The sequence below is a fragment of the Harmonia axyridis genome, chromosome 6, assembly GCF_914767665.1.
Source record: "Harmonia axyridis chromosome 6, icHarAxyr1.1, whole genome shotgun sequence".
Lineage (NCBI taxonomy): Eukaryota > Metazoa > Arthropoda > Insecta > Coleoptera > Coccinellidae > Harmonia > Harmonia axyridis.
Window position 1 is genome coordinate 21,853,258 of NC_059506.1, and position 20,860 is coordinate 21,874,117.

General features: G+C 33.5%; 2 protein-coding genes and 2 long non-coding RNA genes across 6 annotated transcripts; 2 read left to right on the top strand and 2 right to left on the bottom strand.

Moving 5' to 3' along the window:
* Nucleotides 1–263: 263 nt before the first annotated feature.
* LOC123682099 (nuclear RNA export factor 1-like) lies at nt 264–5,817 on the bottom strand. Of its 3 annotated transcripts, none has more exons than XR_006747776.1 (10): nt 5,572–5,817; nt 5,235–5,506; nt 5,086–5,172; nt 4,597–5,031; nt 4,396–4,505; nt 2,866–2,902; nt 2,389–2,802; nt 2,084–2,257; nt 705–1,476; nt 264–452 (listed from the first exon to the last, which is right to left on the bottom strand). XR_006747776.1 is itself a non-coding variant. In XM_045620508.1 (10 exons), the coding sequence occupies exons 1-10, from the start codon at nt 5,618–5,620 to the stop codon at nt 341–343; spliced, it is 1,902 nt and encodes a 633-aa protein (XP_045476464.1). In that variant the 5' UTR covers nt 5,621–5,816; the 3' UTR covers nt 264–340. The 3 variants fall into 3 exon arrangements, 2 of the variants coding, with proteins under 2 accessions (XP_045476464.1, XP_045476463.1); XM_045620508.1 differs by having other exon boundaries at nt 1,262–1,476; nt 5,235–5,503; nt 5,572–5,816; XM_045620507.1 differs by having other exon boundaries at nt 1,262–1,476; nt 5,572–5,816.
* Nucleotides 5,818–5,836: 19 nt separating this feature from the next.
* On the top strand, nt 5,837–8,194 carry LOC123682100. The gene is made up of 2 exons (XR_006747777.1): nt 5,837–6,002; nt 8,074–8,194. It is a non-coding gene; the product is annotated as an uncharacterized LOC123682100 (long non-coding RNA).
* Nucleotides 8,195–11,380: 3,186 nt separating this feature from the next.
* Nucleotides 11,381–11,934, bottom strand: LOC123682330. Its single transcript, XR_006747812.1, has 2 exons — nt 11,815–11,934; nt 11,381–11,712 (listed from the first exon to the last, which is right to left on the bottom strand). It is a non-coding gene; the product is annotated as an uncharacterized LOC123682330 (long non-coding RNA).
* A 1,283-nt stretch (nt 11,935–13,217) lies between these two features.
* On the top strand, nt 13,218–15,703 carry LOC123682757 (piggyBac transposable element-derived protein 3-like). The gene is made up of 2 exons (XM_045621535.1): nt 13,218–13,448; nt 13,650–15,703. The coding sequence occupies exons 1-2, from the start codon at nt 13,432–13,434 to the stop codon at nt 15,514–15,516; spliced, it is 1,884 nt and encodes a 627-aa protein (XP_045477491.1). The 5' UTR covers nt 13,218–13,431; the 3' UTR covers nt 15,517–15,703.
* The last annotated feature ends 5,157 nt before the right edge of the window (nt 15,704–20,860 follow it).

Sequence of the window (20,860 nt, forward strand, 5' to 3'; positions counted from 1 at the left end):
GCAATGAGATTCCAACTTGGGGTCATCAGAAATCATGATAAAAATTTAAAGATATCAGATATCAAAACATAAACTGAAAATTTCAGAGGGGAGATTGTAAAATTTTTTTCGCAAACAATTACAAAGGTTTATTAGAGGAAATATACCATAACCACGACAAAGGATAACACAACAAAGAAAAGTTATAATTCAAGTTTTCTTTATGGTTTCATGGGTATCTCACAAGCTGATCTATTAATGAATCATTTCGAGTAAAAAAAATATTTTTATAAAAATAATATCATTTAATTTAAAGATATAAGCTAATAGTAGTCCAATAATTATTTACAAATGTACAAATCTAAATATTTTCATTTTTCACAAATGCTTCTGGGGGTATTTTTCCCTGGTTACGTACTTCGTTGAATACTGCAGTTGCTTTGTCAAAATTCCACTCTGTTTCTTGTAAACATCTACAAAAGAACAAAAACAATTAAAATTTTTAACAGCAATACTTCTACAGTATACATATTTCAGCCAAGGTACACACACATATTGCATATGAAGTACCAATTAAATTAGAGTTGAAAACAATTCAGGAATGAACACACTACAATAACAAAACCAAAAATAAATTTTATGTATCAATTTATAAAAATTTGATTGTATAATCCTTATGTAATTAACATAAATATAAAAAAAAAACTAAATTAAACTAAACAAACCATTCTATCACATGCTTCTTAAAGATTGAATTAGAATCATAAAGGATGTTAAAAAATCAGGGTTGAAAGGTCTTAATATAACCCTTTGAACCTACTGTCAAAGCTCTCAATGTCAAAATCGATGTGTCAGAATGGTTGTGTACAAGATAACTGTCGAATGCATTAGTATTTACTAGAAATTTTCAATTAAGTTCTAAACAAGGTCCATTGGATGGTTCTGAAGTTATAACCATCTTCTCAAAAAACAAAATGAATTAAAAAATCAGTTGCAAAATATAAAAACAAATGTTCATACAGATTCTTGTGATTTTCGTATCATTGGATGATAAACTTTTGGTGGAATTTCAATATCTCAATATACATTTATCGAATATGTGTGTAGTACCCATATATATGCATAAAGTTATACCTTTATTATGTATAGTGGATCAAAAATGTACATGCAAAATTCTATGAAAGAATTACTTGAACAAATTACAAATTCGAATAAGTGTTCAAAACATTCTCACTTCACATTAAGGCTTTCACAGTTTCAATTATTGCAATAAATCACTTACTTAGTAGACCATGCCAAGTTCATGCCAGAATGTAACATTAGAGCTTGCAACATCTGCTGCTTGGTACTGTCATCAATGGAATTAGTCAGAGGCACCAAAGGAGACGTAACTACTACTGGAGGTGCACCTAGTGTAGGAGATGCAACTACCGATGGTGGGATATTTGCAACAGGAGCAGGTACAACAGCAGGAACTGAAGGCGCTGATAAAAATGCCTGCGGAAACAAATTATCTTATTATGAAATTATATAGTAATGATTGTTGATCTGGCATTAAATTTTGATTATTCTGAAATAATTTAGGGTATGGTTCGTAGTATTGGTCCCCTCAAAAACCGGTGACTATTTCCTCAAACCTCGGTGGGTTATCTGTCACCAGAGCAACCCTACTTTCATTCTGGTTAGATTCGGTAACCACGCCCACTCCGGTTTGGCAGTTGTCATTTTAATTTTCAGATTATTGTTTATGAATATTTTCCATGACATCTAACACTCAAAAACTTTATTATTTTAATTATGAAACAAATACCCTTCAGAGCCATAAAAAACTCCAAGTTATTTACAAATTAAAAGAGATCAAGCTCCAAGTTATTTACAAATTAAAAGAGATCAAGCATTTATAACCTCCAACATTCTGTGAATGAAATATTTTGTTGGCCATTGACAAGTGTCTGTAAAGACAGAGCAGGTTACCTGAAACATTGAGAACCACTAGTAACCGCTCTGAAATTCTCGGCGATATACGGACCACAACCTTACTGATGCTTGAAACAGCCTTATTTCTTGATCAAATTCAGAAATAATAAAATAAACTTCAACTTACCTTAATTTGTTCTTCGGTGGCATTGCTCACATGAAGCAATTCATTACTAATACAAAATCCTGTACCTACTGGAACAATCACAAATGTTCTAGAAAACCATCTCACAGGTGCATTTTTGTGAGTTCCTTTTAACTCTTTGAAAGGTCCTGCTACTTTGAAGCTCATCATCAAAGGCTGAAAATCATGAATTATTAGGAAAAACAAATTATTGAAGAATTTACATTTGGTGTACATGTTTGTTTCATCGAATTATGCACCATAATTTTTATTTAGCCAATGAAAATTCACATATAACAATAACTTACATTGCATACTGTTAAATCCACATGGAAATTCATCAAATCATGGGAAGTGGACGGCATTTCTTTCAAAAAAGACACTATAGACACATTTCCTTGTTTGAGAAGTTTGAATCTTCTTTCTGGATCTGTCAATTTTATGAGGTTTCTATTGTCAGTGTTATACCAATTCAGCCAATTAACTGTTTTATCCTTAGTACCATAAGGATATGCCATCGTCATTGAGAAAGTTGCTTGTTCATGGTATGCCTGTATCAGCATTTGTCTGTTTTCACTGTCGAATATTGTGAAATACTGTGCGAGAAATTGTCGTATAATAGATTCAGCATTAGAGTCACAAAGGAAAGTCTGTAGAGGAGTAGGTAGAGCTACCTCATCAGCTAGGTCAAAACCTATTGGGGGTGGTAGGTCCAAACCATCCTAAAAAAAATTGTTAGCAAAATTCTGATATGTGAATATAAATTCACATAATAATTAACTCACCAGTTTCATAACTTTTGGAAACCTGGATCTGACTTCACTGGAGAAAAAATTGACCCCAAGCGGGGTCATTTGTTTGATTATTTATTTATTATAAACAAGAGGATTTTCCGAAGAAAAAAGATCAGTATAGACATATATGAACTTGTATGGAAAATTCTTTTGAGCGTCAACTTAATCACTATTTTCTAGGATGTTCCAAATTAATAAATGAAAACTAGAGAAAAATCATTTGTTCGTAATGGTCCAAGTGAAAAAAACATCTAGAAAGTTAGCATCAATCGATATATCAAATTTTTTCGAATAAATAGTTTGAAAAATTCATGATATATTCACAAAAACATCAATATTTTGATAGGCAATTAGAAATTTATTTTTGTCGAAAATTTTGGATATTAATTCTTAATAGAAAAGATCATATGTTGCCCTTGAAAATACTTTTTATTGAATTTACAATATTTCATTTTCCTTCAAAAGAATTTTTTTTAATATTGGGTGATATGAACTCATAACTACCAATTCGACATTTGGTAAATTAATTCCCACATATAAATATTGTGGTTTGAAGCTTAAGGAAGAATCCATGAAAGTAAATACCGCAGTATTGACAGCAATCTATTGCTCTAATTGGATGTCAGAGCCTTATATCATGCTTGATCGATAGTAAAAAACTTGCATTACTTATCGACATACCTGATGTAGTGAGGTAGTACTCTTTTTTAAATGGATAACCTTCACAACTAACCACAACAATCTTTAATATTTTAAGATCAAGAAAGAGGAATGGTAGTTCTGATTTCAAAATACAACCATGTTTTGTATGTCTAATGAAGAAAAATAAAATTTGAATTTTGAAAAATATGTGTTATCATTATATTGCAACATTGATAATTTTCTGTTCTTTAATTATGAGAAATATAGTTTCTTTTTTGAGTATCTAGTTCCATTAATATATCAGAAATGTACTCATTTGTATGTGAAGACTTTTCTTATAGTTTTACTTTTGTTTGAAACGAAGACTAATCAAGTTTTAATATGTTGACAAGCATTTCATTCAGTGGAAGCACCAATGTACCATTACAATTTTTTTTCAACATTACCTTGATGAGTTTGTGAATTTTATATTTCAAGTATTATAAAATAACATTTTCAATTCTAGAAGAAACTTGATATACTGATTTTCTGAAGAAAACATCATGTAGAATTATCATCCAGTTTATAATTTTTAAAATTCTTCTGAATTCTTTAAAAACTACAACAAACCATTTTTCTGAAGTTTTCTGCAGTGATATGTATAGCTGTCAACGTTTTCCATCCAAGTTCAGATGAATTCAAGCTATTAGTGTATATATAATATAAATTTACCTCTTAGAGGCAAACACATAAAGTCAGAGACCTTGCAAGCATTTATAATGCAACTGGATTGCAAAGACTCACCTCTTTTGGAGGATATACTGATGAAAAACTTCTCAAATCAAAGAATTCATTAATTATACAATATAGGAATAACATAAAATAATCAGAAAATGGTACCTTATATAAATAGATTTATCTTTGAATTTATCACATAACGGGTTACCATCTAAGAAGAGTTCAATTAAAGGTAGTCCTTTCAAGGAATCCAACATTCCAATATCCCTTATCTGAAAAAGATTTTGTCCAAAGTAGCATTTACTTCACATAATAATACTCTTTATATATAAATCTAGGCAATAAGAAACAGAACTCACTAACCTTATTTTGTCCTAAATATAAAATTTTAACTTTATCTAATTTAGCTACAAACTTTTGCAAGAATGTTAATATTTGAATTTTATTATCATTCAAGTTGAGTGCCTCCAGGTCCGGTATATTTTCTGCTATTATGTCAATAACAGCCAAAAGTATTATCGGTTTATAAAGAGCACAAAAATAATCTTGTAACATAGGGTCACTATGGAATTTTGTTAAATCGAGAGCTTTATTTGCTGCGTTATATCTATTAGCCATAGCTAGCTTCATTTTTTCCTTTAATTCTGTGGTGATATTCACATTTGGTGAGCCATAATGCACTTTAATTATCATCTTAAATCCATCAGGCATCGGAATAGTACGGTCTAAGCTATAAAGCTGTTCTGCTATTTTATAATCATCTACATAGAAAGTAGATATATTTCCATTATTTTTCCACTAAAACAAATAAGAAGATAACACAACATACTATGAATTAGAAAAATAACTCACAGAAATAGGCCAAAATGGAAGAGGACTCAGTTTTTCCGATAGTGTTTGTTGAACAAGCTGTTTATCATATTTGTTACCAAATGGAAGCTGAAAATTCAATAAGTAACGGAATAACTTATTCTATTCAATTAAAATTCCTTTGTACTCACAGTTACTCGATACCAACTAGTAGGACCTTCCCACAATTTTCTCTTAGAATGTTTAGGTGCAGGTGATCCAGATCTATTTCCTTTTTTAATATATCTATTATTCGATTTGCTTGGCCCACTAGCGCCCATATCAATGTCAATATCTTCATCATACAAGTGTGCTCTTATTGAAGAGCTCCAATCTTTCACGTTTCCTTTGTTATTTTTCTTATATTTTGATGTTTTGAAGCTAACGCGTCTCTCTCCTCCAGTGGAACGGTAATCATGTTCTGCTAATGGACACAGGATACAATTGCTAGTAAAAACATATAAACATGAAGTTATCATAAAAACTTACCACTATATTGGTTTTTCCACGAAGGTTTGGGTTGAAACTTTTTTGACATATTATCAAAGTTCTTTTAAAAAATTGCTAAACAATAAATCACTATATTCGAGATTTCTATACGCATTTATTAAATTTGCGTAAAATGAATTGGAATTGATTGGAATAACGAAAAAGATCACGCGAAGAACCACGCTTTCCAAAACAATACCAGGTATCTATATGACAGACATGTGACAATTCGACAGACAGCACAGCACAGATACCACAGACTAACCAGCACAGAATACTAATAATAAGAAATGCAATCTCCCTACTAATCTGTGGAAACAAAATAGCCGCCATCTTGATTAGGTCCGCACTAGCGACACCAACGGGCAAAGTGAGAAATAGGCTTTCTTCAGGGCGGGAAAATTTGAAATTACCGCAGGAAAGTTTGAAATGTAAGCGGCCTTTAATTCTACTAGTAAAAAAAACAAAAATTGATTTCACTCTATATTATTTGACTTCTATCTAATATTTCAATGGACACACTACATGGAACAAACAGAAATACAGTACATAATTTATAATATTGTTGGTTGATAATGACTGTACGATTGAATGAAATTAGCAGGTAAAGGTCAAAAATTAATCATGGAAATCCCATTTATTAGTTGCCGACCAGTTTCGTTATACCTTTAGGGCTCTGAAAGAAGGAATACAATATTAAATATAAACTTAAGTCTATGAAAGTGTAATAGTATATAACATTACTAGCAAGGTAAGAGGGTTTTTACTGGCGAATGGAGGATATAATTGACGAGCCGCAGGCGAGTCAGTTACCTCCTTGAGCCTGTAAAACCCGTTACCTCGCGTGTATTGTTTTATATTTTATTTGTTTCTCATTTGTAAAAAGGTTAGATAAATTCCAAAAAAATCTAAATAATTTGTCTCAAGTGTCGTAAGCTATCATAGACATAAGTCTATGTAAGCTATGGAAGCGTTGCCATGAACATGTCTGTTTATTTTTCTTTACATTTGTTTTGGCGAAAACGAGAATGAATGTACCAAAAGAAATTATTGAGGCAGCCAGTAGTGTAGCTTCAAGTTTATTACCTGCAAAATCAGCTTCAAGGTACGAGCGAGAATACGACGACTTCAAAAAGTGGCAAAACAAAAATAGTGTGATTGGGGTAACTGAAGATGTTTTGTTGGTCTACTTGAATCAACTATCAGCTAGATTCAGCCCTAATACTTTATGGGGGAAATGGTCTATGCTGAAAAGCTGCTTGGAAATGAAAGAAAATGCACCTGTTCGCAGGTTTGTTTTCCTTTGAAAATTTATTGAAAAATATGACGTTTAGTTGTCATTTGCAGATTTCAAAAGGTAATAGCGTTTCTGAAACGAAAAAATGAGCGTTATACGCCAAAAAAGGCCAAGGTATTAAGTAAAGAAGAGGCTGAACAATTTCTTTTACATGCTCCTGATGACCAGTGGTTGCTGGCGAAAATTGTAACAATATTTGGGATTTTTGGATGTTGTCGATGTGACATACCGACATGGAAAGTGCATTTCCCTTAATGCTGGCCAGCACACTATTGGTGGTATCCCAAAGCAAATAGCGAAATATTTAGGTTTGAAAGACCCAGAGTTATACACCGGCCACTCTTTCCGCAGAACTGGAGCCACTATGGTTGCGGATTCGGGTGGAGATATTTTAGCACTAAAGCGTGCAGGAGGGTGGAAGAGCACCGAAATTGCGATGAGTTATGTAGATGATTCGGTCAACAAAAAAATCGAAATGTCTAGCAAATTATTTGGTAGTACGGAGGGTACAAATGTTCTGCAGTCCTCGAGTTCAGCAGTTTCTGAGTCAACAGATGGTTCATCATCATCAGTATCAACTCTTTCATCATCAAAAATCTGTGTTACTGGAAATAACAATTGTACCATGATTTTCAACATATATGACGATAAAACAAAATTTTCTAATGTAAATAATACAACCAACTTGTAAAAATTTTGCAAGTCAACTGTCAGTTTTACAAGTTAGTGACTTGATAAAATAAACTTTCTTGATTAATATTGTGTTTTTGGAAACTGACGTTTACAAATGAGAAACAAATAAAAAAATTATCTATTTTGATGTTCTCTGGTTTCAAAGCAATTGCAACCCCTTCGTATTTTGAAAAATGACGAGCTTTTTGTGAGAGGTCTGCGATATATGGGATTTTAAAGTATGTTGGCTTCACGTCGGCAACTAATAAATGGGTTTTCCATGATTAATTATTGACCTTTACCGGTCAAATTCATTCAATCATTTATAATTCTGTTGAAAATTGATGATATAGTAATCAAACAGCCATTTTAGGATGTACATAACCAATGGAGTCGTCCATCGAAGATTTGAGGCACTCATTTCAATCCTTAGACTAGACCAAAAGTTGTGCAGACCTGTAAACAGATATTAGAATGTCAACGAATTCATTCAACAATTTTATGATCAATAATAAGTTTTTTTTTTTTTATAGGTGAAAAATCTTGCATCAACTGCACAAAACAAACACAATAAAGCTTTGTACAGCTGCCTGAGAGGATCCTTCCTCACAGGAGACACTGCAAGGGTCCGCACTCAAACAGTAGTGTCAGATTCTTACTGACTAAAAAACACCATCGGTAAAAAAACAAATCTCTAATAAATATATCACAAATAATAATTTTGGAATTGAAATTGAATTGAAATGTTGAGTTTTTTTAAATACCAAATTATGTTTGGTTTTTCAAACTAAAAACAAATAACATAATATAAGATCAAAAGATTTAAAAAAATTTTTTATTGAACAAATTGATTTTTTTTTAATACTCACAAAGATAAATAATAAAAATGTTGGTTTTTCAAACAAAAAATAAATTAACATAATATCTAATATCAGTCTTAACGGATAAAATTTTTTTTTCAACGAATGTTGAATATTTTTCAATACTACTATCCGAAAATGTTTGGTTATAACTGCAACTGTCGAATGTCAATTTGGATTTTGGAACATTATCCTTCTTGTCATGAGCGACAGAGATAACCATACATCTTCTATCTCTTTCATTCTCTGTTAGGTAGGCGCATAAAATATTTGTTTCCAATTTAGTACTACGAGTTTCACCCCCCTGCTAACCAGACTCTGCCGTTTTTAGGCACGGCGTTTCGTTGACCTTGAATTTCACAATGAACTACTGTAGTAAAAAATGACAAAGATAACCGAACTTACCACTCTTTCTAAAAGGTTCAAAACGCATGTGATTTGTCAGATTAACCCATTCAAATTTTTGAATTCACCCGACTGCTTATATTCAACTCCTATTCTCTTTGAATATTGAATACCAAGCTAAATTTATCACACCTCAAGAATTAAAAATTACACCACACTTCTAACAATACACTAAAATAACTTAGTGTGAAAGTATGTATCAAAAATGAAATTCCTTGGAATACTAGCATGATTCTAAAAAAAAAACGTCTATTGGTTACTTCTTAGAATCTCATTAATGTTCTAAGGGTTGCTTGGTATCTCTGAGATTCAAAAAATCTTTTTCGTCTTACTGACGAATGACTCCTCTGTTTACGGCAGACTATGATTGCAAGGAGAGCTCGAGCAGCGATCCTACATTGAGAGAAATATTTGAATGTAGAATTATTTGCGATTAATATTTTAAATCAAGCAAGAACAAAATAAAATTTATTTTCTTAGAACCGTCATTTTCAATAACATAACCTAAGCGAACGCAAAATCCACGTTCAAATTGAACTATCGCTGCGATTAGTCGAAAGAATCAATCTAGCTCTCTGATTGGTCACCCCGAACTCATTCATAAATACGAGTAGAGCGAATTCGAGGTCAACGAAACGGCGGTGACGATTTCCTTTGTAAATGCATAGAGTGAAACATCTGTAGTAATCTGTGCAGATACCATAGATGGGACCATAGAGAAAGGAAGGATTTGTATCAGCGTGACCCATAGACTTATAATAGGATCAAAATAGCAAATATAAACAAACAAATTTATATTTATATATATATTTATATTTATATAAAAATAAAAACTAAAATCTTTCGGATAAAAATAACATTAAATAAAGAAATGAAATACTACAGTTGAACATAAAAAAAATTGAAAAATCATTATCAATCTGCAGTCAAATCATCGTCTTTAACATCCATACATACATTTTCACTATCCATCGAATCGAGCATATTTTTTGTAGGTTGAAAACGACAACAATCACCTATCTCTTTAAGTCCTTCTTTAGCATGTTATAATAATGCTATATTTTTATTTAGAAATTTGTTTCTATTTTTTGTTTTGATGCGGTTAATAGCCGAAAATATTCTCTTGCATTTGGCATTCGAAATCTGAAATATGCAGCCACCCAAATTTTTCGATGAAATTCCAGTTAGAAATATTTTTTTCCTACAACTGCTATGAAAAGTAGCGTATTCTGCATAGTTTACTCAATTGCAAAACTATGTATTGCGCATACTGTGGGAATAGTTATTTATAATACAAGTGCAGAAGGCATTGATATTCTTCCACGAGTTCAAAATTCAAAAACGAGCCATGAAGTGGCGAGTTTTGGAATGAACGAGTGGTAGAATGAGCCTTCTGTACTAGTATTATACATTATTTTCTCTAATTCATTGCATTTTCATTGAAATTAATGAAATATTTCCATAAATATAATTAAGTGATTTTTGCATTGAAAAATGTTGGTTGGCAGAACTGATTTCTTTAAGGCAAATTGATGAATTGACAGATAAAGCCGTGGCGGAAAGTTCGGAGTACCAACATAGAATAATAAAATATAACCATGAAAACTGTGCGTTTCTGATATATTCTCGCACGATTTTGTTCTACAAGATGTGGAAGAATGAACGGAATAACCACAGAATTAGAGAAATATTATTCCCCACGGCACTTTGCCCACACCTCCCTTGGTAGACCAATGAAATTGGGTTTTTGAGTCGTTTCTATGGAAACGCAATAAATTAGCACATACTGTCAACGAAGGTCATTTTGATTTGAATCAAGTCCATTACTTGAATTATTGAAATTTGTGTAGTTATAGGAAAAGTATAGTGTGCAACATGTGGAGAAAGTCCTTTTCTCGCTCGTGTGTTTGCGGCACTCGCCTTTCAGGCTCGTGCCACAAACTTCCACACTCGCGAGAAAAGTTGGACTTTCCCCACTTGTTGCACAATATACTATTTCCACTGAATAGAATACCAAATGTGAGATAATGGTTTATTTTCAATGGAAGTTTACACACCATCTGTTTTCAATGAGGCACCCTTCGGATATTCCATCATTCTTCGTATTTATTCTCAGCCGACAGAAGTTTTATGATTTTATTATGTTTAAGTAGGTACGTTCTTCTAGAAACACGTAGAACGTAGAACCCATAGACTAACTGAACGGAGAATAGATGAGACACTAGTAGAACAAGCTTCAACGCCATCTGTTTTTGTAGAACATTACTAATTCGTGAAAAAAGCTCAATTGAAAAAGGAATCTGTATCGTAAAGCTGCCTCAAAAAGAATTCTGTAGTGCACCTTTTGAATAGGTAGGTACACCCATATACAAGAGGCAAAAAGTTTTTTGAAATTCAAATTCCAAAAGGAAATCAGAAATGGATTTGTGCAAGTTATCGATGAGTGAGGAAATTTATTTTCATGAAAATAATACCTGCAACGAACTTTCATCTGATTTTCTTTTGGAATCGAGAAATGAGGATCAATAATCAAATTCTGGATAGAATAAAAATTTATTAACTGAAATATCACCAATTAAAAATACAGATTTATTTCATAAATATCTAATCAATAAACTAATAATTGCATTGAAAACATTCTCAAAAACTAAAAATAATGAATTCAATAATACAAAATATGAGTATTTATACCTACTATAAAGCTCCTTCAGTTAATTACCTGGCAAATCAATTGAGGGCAAAGAACCTTTTTTCAGCTTTCCATTGCTTTCCAAACAATCACTATGAAAATGGCACTGGCATATTCTAACATGCTTAATTTGATATTTCTCCAATTCCAAAAGTTTCCTATTGCCGATGCGCTCAAGCCACACTTTTCGAATTTTCTCATCGGTAGTGATGGCATATCTACGAAAATAAAATAAATATATTCTTTTTATAGGTACTGCAAATCTTGTGTTGACGTTAAAAAGTTTTCAATTGGGTTTTGAATTCATATTTTATAATTACCTTCTTGCATCTCGATTTTCACATCCAATAACACAGCACGTCTTCACTCTTGCAGGCATATCGAAATTTATTATATTTCAAAAAGAACGTGTCAAACAACTCCTTGTCAGTTGACATTTCAAAGGTTTTTTGATAATAATGATTATACATCATACTTACTATTTTCATACATCTCCCCACACAAGCTGCATATAAACCTGGAGACTTTCCTCCCAATAGACCGTAACGTGTATGGGAGCCACTATTCACGAGTGATCTCCATGAATCAAATTGAAAATAATTTTTTCGTGTATTAGTGTCCTCCTCCGACAGATGGCGCGGAATATACGAGTGGCTCATCTATTTTTTTAGTTTGTCTATGGTAGAACCTCAATGAGAATGAACAATGAATTGATTCATAGAAACAGTCTAGACATCCGAATTTCCATATTCTCAATCGTCTCGGTTATATTTTTTAAAACTACCAAAATCTACTAAAATCTAGCAACGGCTTTCTTCCTACTAAAACTTCCATGAAAATGCGAAAAATCTACTAAAAAAGTAGATTTCTACTAAATCTGGTCACACTGATTTGTATATGGATGGGACCTTAGAAGATGTTCTAAGGATGGGACACTCCGCCTCCCCCTGGCGTCTGGTTCTCGAACAAACTCGACAAACGCGGGAATTTTGAAATGAGTGGTTTTCCTATACCTGTTTTGAATTTGAATTCAAATGGTCTTTGGTTATCGCAGCACCAAACTCCATTAAAATTTTTTTTATAAATAACTGGGACCATAAGTGATGATATTAAATTTTGTGGAAATAAAAGTCGTTACTTATAAAAAAAATATATTGAATTAGCAGTAATTAAAAACGAATAAATTAACAAAAGATAAACAATATATGTAGAAAAAAATCAAAAACAATAAATGCATAAATCAGTTTCAACAATAATATATAACAAATAAACAATATACATATGTATAAATGAATTAACAATAAATAAGTATCACCAACAAATAATTAACACAAACAAATAAAATAATATGAATCATTAAATAATTTTTTTCCTCTTTGTATCAAAGATGCTTTTCGCCTTAGAGTGATAATGTCTGTTCCAATACTTATCACTTCGTATTCCATCTTGTTAAACTTTTATTGCACTTGTTGAATTTTAAACGTAGGTACGACGTCGAGCGCAAGACAAGACAAAATAATTGAATGATAATGATGACACAATAATGACGTCACAACTGTCAGAGTACAAACTTACCCTACGAACAAAGATTTGCCTACGAATTAGGAGAGTATGCCGAGCTTCCTCTGAATATGTTTATGAACGCTCACTCAGGCCCAGTTTCACCAAACAGCACTTGATCCCAGATTGATTAAACTCCGCTTGTTACTAAAGCAGGCTTAACCCTTCAAAGGCTACCGTGACCATATGGTCACACCTACAGCGCTGCACAAAATCAGCTGACATATGTACGTATATCTTAGTATACGTGAGGAAGCGATGATATTTATTCAGTTGACTTAGGAACTTTGTAGTGTGAACGTGTCGCATTGTTATTCCACTGATTTCTCATTCGTAATAGAGGTGAACTGCCGTGTTTGTTAGGTATTCGCAATAAAATGGATCCCAAATTTGTGTAAGTATCAAATTTCTATTTCAAACTGAATATCTTTTAATTATATTTGTTTCAATAGTTGGTGAAATGTGTGAGGAATTTCAAGAATATATTAGATTTGAATATCTCTTCTCTGTTCAAAATCAACTTTGATGCAAACTTGACTGTGACCGCATGGTGACACTAGCCGAATCTGGCAGAAATTGATATTTTTTGTTTCAGGCGAGGTTTCTCTCTCAAAGAAGCCTTAGATATAGTATATAACGACGAAGAAGATAGCAATGGTGTGTGTGACATTTACATATCACCGCCGGAACCAAATGTACTGACAGATGAAGATTCGGGTGATGAAGAAGGCGGGGAAATGGATAATTTATCACGTGGCCAATTATCAACTGCAGCAGAAATCCGACTTTCTGACAATTCGCGCATAACTGGCTTCGAAGATGTTTCAAATGAAGAAGGCAGTGAAGGAGACAATAGTTTATTAGAAAGTGAAGTTAGTCAGATTGAAAAATGTGGTCCAAGCACTAGTTCAAACAAGAGCACCAAAAAGACGAATTCAACGAAGAAGCCGCAGAAGAAAGTGAAAGAAACACTCAAAAGAACTTGGATCGAGGGCGATCTTCTAAAAACGACAGCAGTATTTCCACAGCCAGACTATACCAATTTTATAGGAAAATCCCCAACAGATTTATTTGAATTGTTTTTCGACGACGACATTGTTCGTATGTTAGTAGAAGAATCAAATAAATATGCGCTCTTCCTAAACCATCCAGATCCGAAAATAGAATCTGATGAAATGAAGTGTTTCATCGGTATACTTATTTTGACCGGGTATAACTCTCTTCCCGGAAAATGTTTTTACTGGGATTCAGAATCGGACATGGGAAATCAATTAGTAAAGGAAGCAATGCGTAGGGACAGATTTCGACAGATAATGCGTTTTTTACATTGTGCCGATAATACCAAACCCAATTACAAAGACAAAATGTGGAAACTTAGGCCGCTCATTGAAAAACTTCAAAAAAATTATTTGAAATATTTTAAGCCGACAGAAAATATGAGTTACGACGAATGTATGGTGAAATACTATGGCAGACACAGCTGCAAACAGTTTATTCGCGGAAAACCGATAAGATTTGGCTATAAAGTATGGAGTTTGAATGCCGAAAACGGCTACCTAATCAACTTCGATATATATCAGGGAAGTAATCCGAAGTCGGTTACTGAATATGACAATAAATTTGGAAAAGCTACTTCTCCATTACTAATAATGCTAGACTCCTTGCCAGATAGAAATCTTCGTTATCAAATTTATACAGACAATTTGTTTACGAGTTTCAATCTTTTGACGGAGCTAAAGCAAAGAGGCTATGGAGTTACAGGAACCGTTAGAGAAAATAGGGTTCCAAAGGACTGCCCAATAACTTCTAAATTAGACATGAAGAAAAAAAAAAGAGGTTCTATCGAGTCTAAAATTTCAAAAGATGAAGGTGTGATACTAGTGCGTTGGACTGACAATGCCCCTGTTACCATGGCTTCAACTTCTTATGGAATTGAACCCACTTCTTTGGTGAAAAGATATTCACAGTCCGAGAAGAAAATTATTCAAATTCCCCAGCCACGTCTTATAAATGCCTATAATAAATATATGGGTGGGACAGATCGGATGGACGAAGATATTGCGCGCCATAGAATAGGTATCAGAAGTAAGAAATGGTATTGGCCGTTACTTACTTGGCTTATAGATACCGCATTACACAATGCATGGATACAGTATAAAAGTGCAGGTAATTCAATTACTAATCTGAATTTCAGAAGAGAAATTGTAAAGGTATACCTAAATAGGTTTAAAACTGCCCCAAAAAGATATGGAAGACCAACAACGAGTAGAAATAGTGTCTCCATGAATAGGATTTCGGATGATATCAGGTATGACCATAAGGACCACTTAGTTGTTCCAGTTCCAAATAACAAGAGGAGAAGATGTGCCGGAGAAGGATGCTCCTCTGTTGGTCGAACACAGTGCAATAAATGTGATTTGGGACTATGTGTGGAATGTTTTTATATATTTCACATTGAATAATTTGTTCGACATTTCTGTATTCATATTGGGCTAGTGTGACCATATGGTTACGCCATTTTTTTGAGAAAAATAAAGGAAAAAAATGCATAATTCTTATTCTACCCAACACTGATAAATGGAATTCACTCAATAGAATCGCTAAATTTGCTCTCTTGAAAAAATAATAATTCCGCCTTTGAAGGGTTAACAGTGTTTTCTGTTTCACCATGCATCAACCCGTCCGAAGACGATCGCGATTAACCAAATCGCGATTAAATAGTCAGACTATTTGGCAACGTTGTGAACAAAGAGTTATAATAGTGTTCTGTATCGTATTAGCAGTGATGACCACCATTGGCGCTAGGTGTCAGGTGTCATTCATTCATAACTCAAAACATTTCAAAACATTTGTCATCTTGTAAACAAAAAACAAAGTTAATTTCTGCCGAAAATGTCGAGTGATGTGCTTCGAAATATCGGAAACTTGCAGAAGTTAAAAAGAAATTATCCCATTTCACAAAACCACACATTCTGGAAAAAAAACTATATAAGTAATTTTATTAACTTATTTATTTTTATTAACAAGTTTAACTGCTTCTTAAATAATATTTCAATCAAACATATCAATAAATTATTCTTTGCAATAAATTTCATAAAACACAAAAACAAAGTTTACGTGTATTTTAAATGGGAAATATTGAGCCTATACATATAGTCATATTTTGATAAAATTGACCCAAAAATTAGAAATTTCCGGAAAAATAATTACATAGACAAGAGTTCCATACTGAGAAATAATTATTAATCTCAACTTGAAAGGTTATAATCCTCCAAAAATGGCCGATTAGTGCTAAATCGCGATTGGTCCATTAAATGGCGCTTTGGAGTGTGGTGAAACGCTACATTACATTAATCGTGATCTAAGGCCTCACTTAAGAGCTAAGTCAAGATTAAAGCATTTGGTGAAACTGGGCCTCAGAGTACAAACTTACCCTACGAATTAGTAGAGTATGCCGAGCTTCCTCTGTGTATGTTTATGAACATGGTTATAACCACCGATGTTTCGTAATATGTCACCAATTTTCCGATGTTTCCTGCTCCGCATTTCTAATTACCGCATTCCTTATACGATCCCTTCTTGTTTTTAGTACTATATGTACTCATTTCGGTCGTGCGTAATAATTGTTTTGTCCTGCTTGCGTCAGCTTGTGTTTCCTCTGCGTATGTTTTATCATCGCTTTGTAGATCTTATCTTTGCTTTTTGTCCTAAGGTATTTATTTTTACACGACACGTCTCTTAGACATCCAGATATGTGTGCCCCCTTTATAACCTGTTGTCTGACTCCTTTGCAGTTATTTCCATCTCTTGTTATTACCACTCCCAAATATGTTAAGTTCATTCCTAGCTCTATTATTTTGTCTTCTACTGCCAGTTTGCACCTTATGGAATTTTTCGATACTACCAAATATTGTGTTTTTTCGAGTAATATCGACATATTAAATATTAAACAGTAAGTGTAGCTGGTGTTATTCGATTGCAGTATAGCGATCACGTCTTTTAGTCTAACTCGATCGAATGTCTTCTTTAAGACCATAAAGCACAAAATGCCGGGGAATTTGAACAATTGGCTTTCTCGACTATCTGACGTAAAACAAATATTGTGTCTGTTGGCGACGGGTTTCTACGAAGTCTTAAACTGTTCTTCATTCATTGTCATTATGATTGTAGTTTTCCCAGAATTATCTTGAATTATTAATTTCTGGGTTGAGCTGATGAGTGAGCAGTGAGGTGATTCCTCTATAGTTTTCAGGATTGCTCTTTTTTCCTTTCTTGAATAAGAGAATAGTGATTTACTAACTAACAAAGGAACTGCAACACCCAGAAGAAGCTCTTTAAATTTCAATTTTTTTTGGTAAAACATAGATAGTATAGCAAGGAGTGAATGATCGAATTTGAAGGAAAAAATCGAGGAGGTTTTTTCATGTATACAATTTTTGTTACTTAAATATTTCAGTCGTTTTTTGCAAGTTTTTTGAATTTTTTGATGATGCCCAAAATCGAAGTAGATTAGGCACCGGACGTCGAAGGGGCACAAATGAAGTTCAAGATCGTCGTCTAAGACTTATAGCAATTAGTGACCGATTTGCGACCACTTGATCTTTGGCAAATGATGGTTAGGAGAACAAGGCCATCCTGTAACTGTACACCTTTACATTGGTTTCCAGTACTTCCGCCTCATATTCGTAGACAGGTCTCGTCAAGAAATCTTGGGAAAAATTTCATTTCTACCCGAACTTATTTCCTATTAAATCTTACCTCCCAGATGCTAGAACTGCCAGATCAACGTCACACAAACCTTTATGGATCAATACCTTCCTTTAATCTAATGAAAGTGACAAGGAAATTTAGCGTTCGGAATGGAGTTCTTGTAATGTCTTCACAAAAGTCTTATTGTTGATCCTTCAGAGTAAGTTCTAAGTTTCAATCTTCCTAGGAAAATTTAGTGTATTTTAAATCGACTTAGGACTGGTCATGGTCGTTGTAATAGTATGCTCTTCAAATGGCACTATGTCACCATGGTGTAGAAGAAACCATTGACCACTTGATGGATACTTGTCCAATTTACAAATTTCATGATGGTTTCCAAGCTATCCATTCAGTTTCATTTTTACAATGGATCGCTAACTTCAAATAAATATAATGGAAACTAATATTTAGTACTCCTTTCTGGTTCTTTTTTTTCTGTTTTAGGATTTAATTATAACGTCGTCAAGCGTTGGTGAAGAGAAAGGATGGAGAAGATTTTGTTCTGGATGAAGAGGAAGCCCTTCGATATAAATATGTCAGCATATTCTGCAAACGTACCTATACACAAACCTATCACTACACCTATATGGGGAGACAGAGTTTTTGCTGAGGTTTGATCTGTGCTCTTGTATCATACGTTGAAATGTATGATGCCCCGTTTACATTTACTCTGCTAAAATACTGAGATTACATCTACACATGCTTTGTTGTTTGAAGTTGTAATTTTTTGTATTGCTCTATCTCAAAAGAATATATACGTTTCATAAGTATTTATATTGATAAATAAGTAATTGATGTGTAGGTCCCAGAGGAAGTTTTTTTCGATTACCTCCCGGCCTGCTCCCAAGAAAAAGATCTACACCCTTGCCCGAGATTCGTTCACGGGCTACAAACGCACCTTGGAAAAAATTATGCGTTCGACTCTCATAGTGAATATGTATAACCTACTTTTATATGAGAGCAAATTTTTCAATCGGGGAAAAACAATTTTTTTATCCAAAGATTGAACTAAATACTTCCCCTATCTATCTTAGCTATGTTGTCTTCCTTATAAATCCAATACATTCAATTAAAATTTGATTTATTCAAGTCACTTTTTAAGACCAAACATGGAATATTTACATACATATTTTAGTGATCATCTGAAAGGCATAAAAGGCAAAAACCTATGAGGTGCTGTGAGCTCCAGTCTTGAAACAGCATTGACAATCAAAGCGCTCCTATTTCCACATGCTTTTGGAGCAACTCTCCTCCAGCATGCTTTTCCCTTGGGAACACAAGAGTAGGGGACTCGGTAATAACAAGGATTGTATTGACATTTTTCGGGCATAAAACTGCGACATACTTTACATATATTTTCAGATGGGCGCATTATTGTTTTAAATTGAGAATATTAGGAATTCTCTTGTAGAGGTAGGTACCTTATACGCAAATTGGAAAAATTCACTGGAAATTTCGACTGACGTTTTCTTCGACTTTGAAAAGTCGTTTTGACATAAGCTGATCGAGTGGTAGGCGACACGATCTCTTTAGACATTTCCTGATAGATAAAAACTTGGTATTAATATTTTTTAGCGACATAGAGTAATAAACATCGAAAGAGGTAGTATAATTTTTACATGTCCCTAACATGGTTAGATTACGTTGTCGGATTGTGATATATATTCAAATTCACAATTTTACTATATCGTAATGAATGTATATTATATTGAAGTAAATATATTTATTTCAGTGATTCCCGATTAAATATGCAAATTTGAATATTTGGAAACCGATATATTTTCTAATTATCGAATTTATGTAGGCTTGGTTAATCGATCGTCTAGAGGTATGATTCGATTACCTTGCCTTTCGTCTTTTTCTCCGTGACTTTGTTGGATTTGTAATAATTAAACTCTTTTGAATTATTTACATCTATTTACAAAGCCACAATTATACAGTACAAACTAAGTATTGAGAAGATCCTAATTAAGTCTTAATTAACAAGTTTCTCACTACGGTACTGAATTTCGTCTTTAACTCGTTTGTTGATTACTCGAAACGACTTCGTTTATCACGTCTTCGTCGTACTTCAAGTTTTCGGTCGTATCGTCTCTAACTCGTCTTAATTTAGTCCGCGAACCGTCTTTTCGTCTTACGTCTTAAGTTGACCGACCGAACTTGACTCGTCTTCGGCTTAAGTTGAACTTTACCCGTCTTCGGCTTAATTTGACTCGCTCTCCGCCGATTGGAACTACCCTGTCTCGAATATCGACCTCCCTTCTTTCGGCTTGACCACACCCTTAGGGGAAAGTACCATCCCCTAGTCCAATAAGAGCTTTGCCGTACCGCCCACAAAGATCTTCGCGGATTCCTGGAAATCGAATATTCCCGAAGGACTAGAACCTGATGTGACACATCTGGTACGACCGTATTGTCTTCGAACTTTCTCAACCCCCCAATAAATCTCTTCAAGATTTACCACTCCATGACATATCTTCGACACCTCGAAGAATTACACATCCTTTTTACATTATATGTACAATAATAATTCGTTCCCTGTAAATTCATTGAAACTGTCATGCCCTCGACGCTAGAAGAAACTAATAGGTCTCCAAGCATCCGGTTGACCATCGCAATTATTTACAGGGAACAATAACTGGATCCTACATTTATAGTAAGCAGAATATTTATTATATTTTGTATCTACCTGCTGAAATCCAAGGTTTGGCAACTTTTGCTCTCCTAGTGTCATCGGTTGTTTGAGGTCTTTTTGCACGCTTGAAGTTTGTTTTCTGAATTTCTGATATATTTAGGTTTTATTTCAATATATTTTGAGTGAATATGAAACGTTGATTCATTATGGAACATAAGTAGAGCATTCTTTGTGGAGAAACTAGAGAATTGAGTGGAATATCGTATCACTGATATGTTTTCATTTTCAATGTCAAATTTGATAGTGCATGTTGGGGAAAAATGTGCTTACCGAACATGACATAATATGCTCCTTCTATCTATGTTAATTACTATGAGTTTAGCGATCGTTATTTGAAAAGTGTGCTCTGTCATTTCAACAAG

Bases quoted from the DNA above. Each gene is read 5' to 3' on its own strand.
- LOC123682099 (XM_045620507.1), bottom strand. From the start codon at position 5,620: ATGTCAAAAAAGTTTCAACCCAAACCTTCGTGGAAAAACCAATATAGT. The intron at 2,803-2,865 runs GTGAGTTAATTA...AATTTTTTTTAG, and splicing joins TTCCAAAAGTTATGAAACTG to GATGGTTTGGACCTACCACC. The intron at 2,258-2,388 runs GTAAGTTATTGT...CATGATTTTCAG, and splicing joins TGGATTTAACAGTATGCAAT to CCTTTGATGATGAGCTTCAA.